Source organism: Rutidosis leptorrhynchoides, chromosome 5, assembly GCF_046630445.1.
Source record: "Rutidosis leptorrhynchoides isolate AG116_Rl617_1_P2 chromosome 5, CSIRO_AGI_Rlap_v1, whole genome shotgun sequence".
Classification (NCBI taxonomy): Eukaryota; Viridiplantae; Streptophyta; class Magnoliopsida; order Asterales; family Asteraceae; genus Rutidosis; species Rutidosis leptorrhynchoides.
Genome location: NC_092337.1, coordinates 416,299,681 through 416,311,547, shown reverse-complemented (window position 1 = coordinate 416,311,547; position 11,867 = coordinate 416,299,681). Strand labels below are relative to the sequence as shown.

At 33.6% G+C, this 11,867-nt stretch overlaps 3 protein-coding genes across 3 annotated transcripts; 1 reads left to right on the top strand and 2 right to left on the bottom strand.

Moving 5' to 3' along the window:
- Window positions 1-1,933: 1,933 nt before the first annotated feature.
- LOC139847903 (cytoplasmic 60S subunit biogenesis factor REI1 homolog 1-like) lies at window positions 1,934-4,102 on the bottom strand. Its single transcript, XM_071837632.1, has 4 exons — window positions 3,803-4,102; window positions 2,838-3,281; window positions 2,451-2,620; window positions 1,934-2,335 (listed from the first exon to the last, which is right to left on the bottom strand). Exons 1-4 carry the CDS (start codon window positions 3,911-3,913, stop codon window positions 1,951-1,953), a joined length of 1,110 nt encoding a protein of 369 aa, XP_071693733.1. The 5' UTR covers window positions 3,914-4,102; the 3' UTR covers window positions 1,934-1,950.
- Window positions 4,103-5,797: 1,695 nt separating this feature from the next.
- Window positions 5,798-9,675, bottom strand: LOC139847754 (SH3 domain-containing protein 1-like). The gene is made up of 10 exons (XM_071837473.1): window positions 9,539-9,675; window positions 7,842-7,946; window positions 7,640-7,709; window positions 7,318-7,466; window positions 7,115-7,216; window positions 6,851-7,045; window positions 6,699-6,761; window positions 6,495-6,614; window positions 6,327-6,401; window positions 5,798-6,028 (listed from the first exon to the last, which is right to left on the bottom strand). Exons 1-10 carry the CDS (start codon window positions 9,596-9,598, stop codon window positions 5,930-5,932), a joined length of 1,038 nt encoding a protein of 345 aa, XP_071693574.1. The 5' UTR covers window positions 9,599-9,675; the 3' UTR covers window positions 5,798-5,929.
- Window positions 9,676-9,872: 197 nt separating this feature from the next.
- On the top strand, window positions 9,873-10,691 carry LOC139849964 (uncharacterized). The gene has a single exon (XM_071839570.1). It carries the CDS (start codon window positions 9,873-9,875, stop codon window positions 10,689-10,691), a length of 819 nt encoding a protein of 272 aa, XP_071695671.1.
- Window positions 10,692-11,867: the final 1,176 nt, after the last annotated feature.

Here is an 11,867-nt window from a genome sequence, read left to right as displayed (position 1 = left end):
GTTAAAAGATTCTTCATTATAATCAAACTAGTCAAAATTAACTTGTTGCAAGCAACCAATGAAGTATGATACTTCCATCCAAGTATTGACAAAGTGTAAGATTCATGGGTTATTGTGTTTGGAGCTTTGTGGGTTGTCAAGGGACAAGATTTCAGCATTTACCTTTTTAGGAAATCAATGACAATGGTCAAGGGCATTGGACTTTCCTCTTTAGCTAGCACATGTCAACCTCCATGCATATGTCCAAGATCAAAGGGGTAATGGAGTTAACTTCTAGGTGTATTAAGCATATTTTGAAAGCTCTATATTAGGTAAAGAAGCCAAAAATTCAAAGAAAAAGGAGCTCCAACGGATATGTTGAAATACTGACAGAAGTTGTATGGCTGCCTGCAAGGTCGACCGTGGTTCGACCACAGTTTTGTCTGTCAATATTTTCTTGGAATATAAATACACCACTTTGCCAAACTAGAAGACTACCTCTTTCCAACATTCTTTCAAAGTCATATCTACTGATCTCTCAAGCCTCAAGCACATATCAATGGAGAGATTATAAGAGAGAAAGAGAGATTCTACTTACACATATCAATGAAGCATATTTCTAAGTCTGCGAGGCTGCAGACATAATAAGACATTATTTTATCTTATGTCTCCATAAAAATAAACTGTCTACAGTAAAAACGTCTGCGAGGACGCAGACATAAGACATAATAAAGTATGCAAACAGGAAAACAAACAACAGCTTAATTGGGTTGGATAGGTTGTTAAGTTTAATGAAGAATAAAAGTTCCTTCTTAACAAACATAAACTGGTATCATACGACCAACAAATGGGCCGAACAACAAATAAGTGTGGGCCGGAATATTATAAAGGCAAATTTGGAAGCTTCATGTGGACTTGAACTTAATTAAAATTGATTTGGAGTAACAGCACATGGTTGTGAGTCGTATGGAAAGTCAGAAGAGTTGTAACCAATTTAAATTCTTTTGATCTTGTCTTTACCTTATTTTTTGTTTGCATATATAGTCATCGGTAGACGTTAGTTTTTGTTAGTTTTGAGTTTATGAATAAAAGAAACAGGCCGTAGTCTTTTTGTCGTGTGAGATTCACGAGTTATCATCTATATCGTATCGTTTTCTTGTTTGACTACGATTCTTTACATTATTAACGTTCTGGAGGAGTTTCCTAAACTGGAGGAAGTTATCCACATCCTCCCCCGATTGGTATTAACAAAATGTTATTAATTCGGCGAATTTTATATGTGGGATCGGAGGCAATAAACAAAATCTGCTTGGCAACCAGATATATATTCTTATGGAGTATGTGGAAGTGGAGAAATAAAGTGGTTCCATAGCACACCGTAGAAAAGGAGCTCGATTCTAACACTTTGTTCCCAAGTTTCATTTTGGACAGATATGAATTGAAGTGGCAAGAAAATTTAGATATTTGTTGTTCCCGATATTTAACTTGGAGAGAAAAGAAAGAAAGTGAAGTGATTATTCAGATTAATTTTCTTTTTAAAGCTTCTTTCCAAATTGGAAAAATCATCTTCCCCTTTCATTTCACTCATTTTCTTTCTCAAAAAATCTCTGGAACCGAACCTAAAACAAGATATGATGGCAAGCGTCAAATAGTTATCCACAAATAGGCGTAAGAAGTACCGAATAGATTTGGAGAAATGGTTGGTGAATCCAGAAGAAACTCAAGTAATGCATAAAAGCAGATGATTTATTTGGGTGATGGACGAGTTTATTGGAGCTGTTGTATTAGAAATTAGTAATGGTGCTCTTTTTCTTATGTTTGGCTTGATGTAAATTATTAGATAGGTTCGTTTCTTGTGCGTCAAGGCGATTTAGTACTTTTATTGGTGTTTGGTGTTTAAATAAAATTAGCCTTTAAAAAATAAGTTTTTAGCAAATTAAACGTTCCTATAAACTTGTAAAGAACAACGATCTAAATAAACTTCTGGTTACGAATCATATTACATTTCATGACATTATTACTTCTCATGCTTAACTTGCATTGCATCAACTCCGCCCCTGACCTATTCATCTTCTTCAAAACCTTCATATTAACCATTTTCTCGCTCGATTGTACACTCGACAAACTAATCGTCCTATACCTTGCGGCAAGCATAGCAGCGGTGAAAACGGTATTTTGAGATGGGCGTGGTTTTTGGCGATAATAACGAAAATATTCCCTAGAACCGATTGCTTTTATTGATGTTCCATTATCAGTTGCTCTAGTAATAATAAGTTCGGACCCAACAATTCCGAGTTTTATGCTGCGACTGTTGTCATCAGTAGTCACCAGCTGCTTCCCACCATCAGTTATGTAACTAAAATGACACACACAAAGAAAAAAAATCAGCAAAACGTTCGTTAGCTATATAGTTTATTAATACAGTGAATTTAAAAGCAATGGAACAAATTGAACAATAAATTAACAAATACCTGCTTTCGTAATCGTAAAAATCAACTAATTCGGCTTCTTCTTCTTCACTATCATCACCATAATGCAATTTGCAATGGCTTTTTGCAACCATGTGCTTCCTAACTGCTTCTAAACTGTCGAAAGGGTGGCAATTGATGTTGCAGTACAAACACGCAAAATCACGTTTCACCTGCAATGAAATTTTTTATTGTAAGCCAAGTCTGAATCATATGAACACCAATAATAGCAACTGTCCAATACACCAAATTGCATCATGAATTCACATTTGATTTTCTAACCTTTATGAAATTATCTGAAAACTATATAGTTTCTTTAGAGATATGCGTGTGTGTGCGTGTGTGTGTTTTTGATATACACGAAACAGGGATTAAGTGTTTGAATTATACCTTATGTCCAAGGTACGTAAACAGACCCGCTGGATCTTTCAAATACTCAACATCGGGTATAAAGAGACCATGATGCTTGTGCATATGAACCATACATTTCTCAATAGTTTTATGTTCTTTGTCACACATAAAGCAACAAGTTGGATCCACATCATCAAGATTGTCATCATCATGCTCATCTTCACTCACAACACGGTTCCGTAATATTGGCTTTACTATTGGAATGCTCTTGTTCTGATCATAGTCATAATCGCGTGACAAACGTGAAGTATGAGATCGAGATTTTAGATGATGATCATAAGCCTTAGAACTTCTATATGTTTTATTACAAAGGCCACAAGTATACGACATGGCAGGCCCTTTCTGCAGTTTACGCTTCTCTTCAGCTCGAGTCGACTTTCTGGCTAAATAGACTGCTTCGGTCACTCCTTTAACCCCTGCAATCTGATATTTCGCATACCAAGTTAACTACATATATTAATTAACGCATGACAAATAAATTAAAAATTAACCATGGCAAAATAGCACTTTGGTTTAGTAATGAAAACGCGGGAATCGCGAAGTCTCTGTTCAAGGGAAATTATAAGGATAACCCAATCAGGCCACGTAAAAACTTACGGTTAACCGTTTAGATAACGTAACAATCAAATGTAAACATAAAAGGCACAAACATCTGTATCTGTATTATGTTTATTACTCGTATTAAATAATCCTAGCGATACTTATCAACTTATATTCCTATTCCTATTATTAATTATTAATTATTAATATTAAATATTAATGTTAATTTCATTAAAAATCATCAATAGTAATGTCTAACTCAGTCATAATATCACCAAAAGAATCCATCAACATCGCTAACAAATTATTAAGACACATAAAAAAACAAAATAGGTAGAAATTGATGGGCATTTAAATTAATTATAAATTAAAGAATAAGAATAAATATGAAATCGTATTAAAACCTTTCGTTTGAGATTGTAACGATGCCACTGGGATTTGTAATGATTCTCCTGATCGTTTTCGTCGATTAATTGCTTGTTGCAAGCGTCGCACATTAATAATTCACCTGCCATTACTCTTTTAATTAATTCGATAACTGGACGAATTAGAATGAATGGTTTTTTTTAATTTGATCGGAAAAGGGGAAAGTGAGGGTTTAAAAGGTATGTCGGCTGGCGAATTAGAGAGACAATTTGTGTATTAAAGTAAGTATGTGATATGATTGATTACTTGAGTACTCAGATATTTATAAGATTAGGGTTCCGGATCAATAAACAAACGTGCCCCGAAAGTAATTTGAGGACTACTTGCACCCAAAGTAACAAAAGGGCAGTTTAGGAACAATACAAAAGATTAATTAGTAATTAAAATAAATTAAAAAGATAATACACATGTTAAATTTTGATTTGGTAGGTTAAATGGTAGGTTGATTTGGGTAGTTTAAAAAATCATTTTCCAATTTTTTAATGTGAAAAAAACAATAATATTACTCCTTGTATGTCAAGTTATTTATTTTAGACAAAATTACGTCTTTATCCTTAAACTGTGTATGAAATTATGCAGATTGCCTTTTTCTTTTTATTCGGGTGACCTCGAATTATCCAATTGTTACACGGTTGATCCTAGAACTGATGTTCGCTAATTATAGACATTTTTTCTCCGTTGATATCTACACTATACCTCATTTTACTAACAAGTAACAACGTTCCTTGGTTATTAAATTGGCCTTTAAAATCCTTTGTTCATCAAAAATTGCAATCATTATCCCTCTGTCCAAATTCCGTTAAAAAAGTCCGTTAACTCATAACATGTGTCTTGCATGTGATGGTAAAATCGTTTTTTACCCTTCATCTTTAATTCTTTTCCAAAATTACAACCCTATTCAAACTTGACAAAATTACTAAATCAGAATAATCTTTATACAAATTTTTTAAAATCAGAATCATATCAAACATGGGAAAGTTTGGATTGAATATTGAAGCATTTTTTGAAAGAAGGATAGGTGATGGTCACAACATACTACTTTGGGAAGATTCATGGATAGGTGATGTTCAACTCAAAGATAAATGTCCGAGATTATACAGGCTAGAGACCATGAAGTGTGCTTCGATCAAAGATTGGTGAGTTTTTCAAATAACAACTGGAGTTTTTCGCGGGATTGGACTAGAAGACTTACAGGCTAAAATCAATGATTATGAGCTGTGCTAAAATCGATGATGGGGGCAGTTACTGGATACGCAATCTGGGCAACAATGGTCAGTATATAACGAAGGTTCCCGCTAATAAAATCGATGAGTTAATCATTCCTATGAATAGCTTGAGTTTGGTGACACTTCGTAATAACCTTCTTCCACAAAAGATAGGTATATTCATTCGTATGGAGAGCAACTAGAGGAAGAATCCCAGTATGAGTAGAACTAGATAGAAAAGGCATCGATCTCGAGACATTATTATGTCCAATGCGCAATGATGTGATTGAATAAGTGGATCACGCTATAATTTCTTGCAAGTATGCTAAAGAGGTTTGGGAGGGCATCTACAAATGGTGGGCTTCAAGCATTCCAGCAAACACAAACATGGAGAATTCGTTCATCGGTATTGGTTATGATGGTTTATCAGGACATTGCAAAAAAATTTAGCCGGCGATCGAGTGGGTGACGAGATACCTCATATAGAAAAATAGAAACCTAAAGATATTCCGTAATGATGCATGGGCGAATTCAATGGTCATAAATGAGATTCAACTCAAGACCTATGAATGGATTAGCAATCGTTCAAAACAAAACGTGTCTGAGTGGCAGCAATGGCTGCTAAACCCGACCAACTTGGACTTACCTCGTGTTAATAACAAATCATAGAAGATCAGACCATATATTCACATGCCCAACTTATAACAAACCAATCAATAAGCCAAAAACCTAGGCAGGGTATCACATTTCACTATTTCAGAAGCCTGTATTGAACCATGTTCATCATTCGAATATACAATTACTTACTTATATATACCATATATACTATATATATAAAATACGGCTATTAACATACAGTTCCATAGCGGAGCATTAACCACTTGCAGATAAGCTCTGCAGTTACCTTGCTTTTTCAATTTCCTGTCTTTCCAAATAAGCCGATGGAAACCACCCCGTCTTCCCATTACATTCGCCTTCAGACCACCCATTAGAAGACACCTATCAAATACCAACCCGTTATAAAAGTAATTATAAAAAAGGAGACTGGTTAAAGGAGTCGAAAGTGTCCCAAGGTATTTTGGTTAATGCACCTCATACGCAGAACATGGCATTCAATTCAATATTTTGATTATCATTTTTATAAATAGTTATTTTATATTTTAATGCACAATTTATTATTAGTATAAAATGGAGGAACAAGTGTTTAGAGGCAATGCAGACCGAGACCCATACTAGAAATGACCCATTATACGACCCGCCTGTATTGTAGTACTACAATACAGCAGCCAAGGCATACCTGACGAACTATAACATAATCATCAACGTTTAGACTCAGCTCACCATCTGCTTGAGCATCAAATGGATGAATAACCTAATAAGACATACAAATTAAATAGATGATAACCTAATTAAGTTGCCGTAGAAAAACAAAAATAGTTATGATAAACACCACAACATCCTTTACCTTCCCAATAAAATAGTCATGATATTGATCTTCATTCTGATGCTTATCACCAGATGAAACGGAAATATCTCTATCAGAAACAGATTGATGTGATTCTTGTTTACGCAACGCCAAAACCATCTACCATTAGTAAGAAAACAACTGCTGTTTGAATTAATTAGCAGGAAGAAATTAAAAAACACAAACAAAACAAATCCGTTATACCTCTGTATGTAGGTCCTCTAGTATAGCCACAATTTGGCGGTGATACGATCTTTCGGCGTCCACCTATAAATTAAGACAATTTCTCAGACTTCATTAAAAAATTTAACCAGAAACTAAAGTTCTCTAGAGAGTAAAGAATTAATGAAATTTACCATAGTAAGAAGCTTTTTTAAGGTTAATTCTTGTTGGTGTTCTTCAACGGACAACATAGCAGAAATTGCTTCATTTTGAAGTGTTACCATCGATGATCTGAGCTCGTTTAACTTAGCTTCCATGTTTTTAAGTTTCAACGCGCTCTCTGGAGTAGGATCTCTGACCTTTGTTTTGCGTCTTATTACTTCCACTGCCTGACCAAAATGCTTACTTTAGTAACCATAACAAAAAAAAGCATATCCTCATATCAAAATGAAACACACCTGTGTCTCAACTTCTTGGCGGAGTCTGTCGCAACTGCGTGCCAAGTGGCGAGCATCCTCCAATGGAGCTCCTTTTATTGATGCTTTTAGTGGATCGGAAACCTGGATAGCAATTAGATTACCAAACCTCAAATTGTTAAGAAAAATAAGTTTTTTTTTTTTTTTTTGAAAAGCAAAGCAAAAAAAAAAAAAAAAAAACCTACTTGATTGTTAAGTATCCCAAGCATTGTTTCCCTCTTGTTTTCAATAGAATCATAAGAACTTCCAAGTTGCAGAGCAGTTGTTGCAAGGGGAAAATCGGCATTTACACTTTCGTTCCCGTATTTGCAACAATCTTCAACCAACCTTTTTACTACAAATGCCAAGGTAAACTATTTATCTTCGATGGTACTAAATGTATGAAAGGGTTATAGAGAAAGTTAACAGATTAATATCAAAAAATGGCTACAGGTTTGACAGTATAGTAAACGAGATGTTAGTACTTTACTACGATAAAAAGAAGCAGAAAAATAACCAAGAACAAACCTATTTGCTTTTGCTTTTTACTTATTGAAATAAAACCTTCAATACCACGAACAATGTCCTTCTGAAAATGCTGGAACATATAAAAATGATCATATATCCATTGATTCTAGATAGTTTATATCAGAGATAAACATCTGCAGAAGATTAAAAACAAAAAACAGCAATTGAAAAAAATATATTCATAAAAGGATTATGACCATACCTTAGTTGCCCTTGTAGAACCATAAAGATGTTGGAGTTTTTGGTGATTTTGAAGTTCTTCATCATCAAATATTTCAGAATCTTTGCTGAGTCGATTTAATACAGCCTGCAAAAAGGATGTTTCTTACATATTCAAGCTCTAAGTAGTACATATAACATTGATATTAGTATTAGTATCCAAACAACAACAGATGCCAGGTTGTAATTGTTTGATTATGAACCATTTATCAATGTGAAAAGTCAAGAGTGTTCTCAGTGCTTGTTATTGAAGTCAAACTTAGGTGTTGTTTTGTTTTTCAATCTGCAGATCTTATTATGTCTTAAGTCTACACGCCCGCAGACATTTTGTTGCAGACTGTTTGTTTTTCTGAAGACATAAAACAAAATAATGTTTTATTTTGTCTGCAAACTTGCAGACTTAAGATGCTTCTAAGTGTTGCAGAATTAAGTTATTTTGCAGATATGAAAACAAACAGGTGTTCACTATTTATCATACAGACCTTTAGAACACATCTTCTTTATAGACATGGTTTGAAGATCTTCAGACAAAAACATCGTAAAAAACAAACAGCACCTTACCCTCCATATCCATTAAATTGTTGAAATGTAAAAGATGCTTCTATACGAGTGTACAACTTTGACATTTCAACCATGTTGCATACACTCCAAATGGTCGCGTATAAAAGATAGAACCAAACTATCACTAATTCCTGTTATATGCGCAACCTAAACTACGCATTTCTATGACCCAGTATCTTATCTTCTCACTAACTATAATTAAACAAATTTCTTTCACCTATTTCACCTATTCCAAAATCTTATCATCTTCTAAAATTTACTCTCCACTATCATCTCCTTCGTTGGTAATTTGGTTTCACATTTTGAGAACTAGAAGATGTTTGGCCAACTGGTTATAGAGGAAAGGAATATGAAAATGCTAACAAGCAGAGGAAAGGAATACGAAAATGCCAACAAGTAGAGGAGAGAGGAGTGGTATACGGAAATGCCAACAAGCGTAGTTTTAACCAGTGGCGGAATTGGTGGGGGGGGGGGGGGGGGGGCTCTAGTGGATTTTCATTTTTTTTGAGCAATAAAATTTGGATTTTTTTCAATTTTGCCCAGTGGATCTTTTTTTGGCCCAAAAACATTCATATTTTGCCCCAAAACCTTCATATTTTGCCCAAAAACCTCCATATTTTGGGCAAAAAAGGGTACTAGGCTTTTAAAAAAAATTTCGCCCCTGGTTTTAACGACTTATTAGTTTCACCTTACGAAAGGGAAATCAACCTATAACCTCAAAAAGGAATTAATTATCTGCTTTCCAAAATTCAGAAACCAAAAACCTTATTTCAAAGCTGCACACACAACTACATAAGTAAACTATTCATTGTGTAAAATTTGATTAAAATCAAATTTCAACAAATACATAATAAAGTTATGTATATTGGGGCGATAATACTGAATATAATAACCTTCAACAAATTCCACAAAAAACTGTAGACTATAGAACAATAGAACACATTATAAAAAATTTAAAATACAAACATTTATATATCTTCGATTAAACATACTTGTGATTGCGATAGTGTATCCTTATTATTAATCAGGTTAATACACTAATGAAAAACTACAAGTGATATACAAGTATGAACCATACACAATAACGGATCGCTGTTAGATGATAATTAATTAATATACCTGCTGTTGTTTGGCTACTTGTTCCCGAAGTTTGCTCGCTTGTTTCCTTATTGCTTCCATTTTTACAAATTTTAAACTGAATAAGTTCACTAAAATCAGTTATCAGTGATTGAAAAATAAACTTTTATTAATTAATCAGGTTGATTTTGTTGTTTGAGAGAACGCGTAGAGAAGGAAATTTATTGGAATCGAGGAAGAAAAAAAGTTATGAATAGTGACAGAATTTTAGAAAGTGGATTTTGACGTAAGATTAAAAGTTTTTATTGTTTGCCTTCCAAAGGATCAAGGTGGTTTAGGTTTGAAACCATTGAAGGAATGGAATGATGTTTTATTAATGAAAAACTTATGGAGGATTTTTGCTCATAAGGATTCTCTGTGGAGTAAATGGGTCAACATAATAAAATTAAAAGGTAGAGATATTTGGGACATAGAGGCTGAATATAATGATAGTTGGGGTTGGAAGCACCTATTGAGTTTGAGAAGTAAGATCAAGCATCGTGTTCATCTGATTAAGAGGAATAATGTGGATTGTTTTCAATGGATTACAAATTCTGGCAAGTATGTTAATTTTTCTTCCCATCAGGTCTGGATTGATCTAAAAGCTGATAATGTTAAAGTGAATTGGGCTCATGTTATTTGGTTCAATTATTTGGATCCAAAGCAGGCATTTATCATATGGTTAGCCAAGCTCAACAGGCTAACCACTCATGATAGGTTGGAGAATTGGATCTCAGGTCAGAATTTTAAATGTGCTCTATGTGGACTGGTGAAGGATTCTGTTTGTCATTTGTTTTTCTCTTGTGAATATAGTAGTAAGGTTTGGAGAAAGATTAAAGAAAGAATTATTTTTAAAGGTATTCCTAATTCCCTGCCTGAGATTATGAATGAGTTGGCTAAATTCCCTGCTTCGAATCATATTTGGAGTATTATAAACAGATGGGTGGTAGCAGCTTGTGTTTACTTTATATGGCAGGAAAGAAACTTTAGGATGTTTAGAAATGAAGAAAGAAAAGAAGATGTCATATGTTCTGTTATTGTGAATTTTGTGCAGTGCAAATTGATGAGTATCAAAGTGAAGAAATCTTCTGCTGTGATGAAGGCTGCGAGTTTGTGGAACATGAGGTGGATTGATAATAAATTGGTGTTGAATTAGGGTTGTTGCTGTTTATGTTGTATGTCTGGTTTTGCTTTTGGATGTATTTCTCTTGTTTTCGGTTTTTTGGTGTTGTGTTGTTTGGCTTTGGGTAATGTCCAGGCCTTGTATGTTTCTTGAAAATTAATATATTTTGATCTTTGCTAAAAAAAAAAAAAAAAAAAAGTTTTTATTTTGTATAATTTATTTTTATTATTATAACTGTTTATTACTAGTTGTGGAGCACTCGCTTCGCGCCGGGATTCCGTTTTGAATGCGAGTTAAAAAAAAGTGTTGATTTATTTCGTGAAAATTTTTTTTTTCGACATCTAACATTGAAGGGTTGTTCCTTCTGTGAAAGTTGTTTCTTTTAGCGTTCGGTTTTTTTTTTTTTTTTTTAAAAAGTTAGTTGATCTATTTTGTAAAAAAGATTATTTTTCGACATCTGTTGGTAGCATTGAAGGGTTGTTCCTTTTATGAAAGTTGCTTCCTTTTTCGTTGAGGAAGGGGAAAAAAAAGTTAGTTGATTTTTTTGTAAAAAAGAATTTTTTTCGACATCTTTTTTCTAACATTGAAGGGTTGGTTCTTTTACGAAAGTTGTTTATTTAAAAAGACTGTTTTTCGACATCTGTTGGTAGTATTGAAGGGTTGTTCCTTTTATGAAAGTTGCTTCCTTTTTCGTTGAGGAAGGGGAAAAAAAAGTTAGTTGATTTTTTTGTAAAAAAGAATTTTTTTCGACATCGTTTTCTAACATTGAAAGGTTGATTATTTTACCAAAGTTGCCTCTTTTATCGTTGGGACAAAAGGAAAAAATTATTGTAGCGCAAATAGTACTATTCAATCGGTGGGATCAAAAAAATTATTATATCCTGAATAGTACTATTCATAATAGAAAAGACAAATTCATAATAAATTATTATTTATTATTTATTATTTACGCGCTCCAATTTAGTTCGCCTTCGTTCTAGACTTTTTGTTTCTTCTAGATGTATTCGGTTTAGACTATTTGAGGACTTGAGGTTGGTAACAAAAATCCGAAATTGCTGCGAATAATTATTGCGTAAAATAAAAATATACATATTACATATCTCAAGTAAATCGAACATAATAACCACAATCGTTTACCCAATTTTGTGGCTATACGATTTTTTTTTTATTTTTAAATTAGCGAGTAAACTCCCTATGAACGAGCATATT

Coding starts and splice junctions, on each gene's coding strand:
- LOC139847903 (XM_071837632.1), bottom strand. CDS start 3,913: ATGGCAGGTGAATTATTAATGTGCGACGCTTGCAACAAGCAATTAATC. Junction 3,282..3,802: donor GTTACAATCTCAAACGAAAG/GTTTTAATACGA, acceptor GCGAAATATCAG/ATTGCAGGGGTTAAAGGAGT. Junction 2,621..2,837: donor TTACGTACCTTGGACATAAG/GTATAATTCAAA, acceptor ATTTCATTGCAG/GTGAAACGTGATTTTGCGTG.
- LOC139847754 (XM_071837473.1), bottom strand. CDS start 9,598: ATGGAAGCAATAAGGAAACAAGCGAGCAAACTTCGGGAACAAGTAGCC. Junction 7,710..7,841: donor GTTCTACAAGGGCAACTAAG/GTATGGTCATAA, acceptor TATATGTTCCAG/CATTTTCAGAAGGACATTGT. Junction 7,467..7,639: donor TAAAAAGCAAAAGCAAATAG/GTTTGTTCTTGG, acceptor TGGCATTTGTAG/TAAAAAGGTTGGTTGAAGAT.
- LOC139849964 (XM_071839570.1), top strand. CDS start 9,873: ATGAAAAACTTATGGAGGATTTTTGCTCATAAGGATTCTCTGTGGAGT.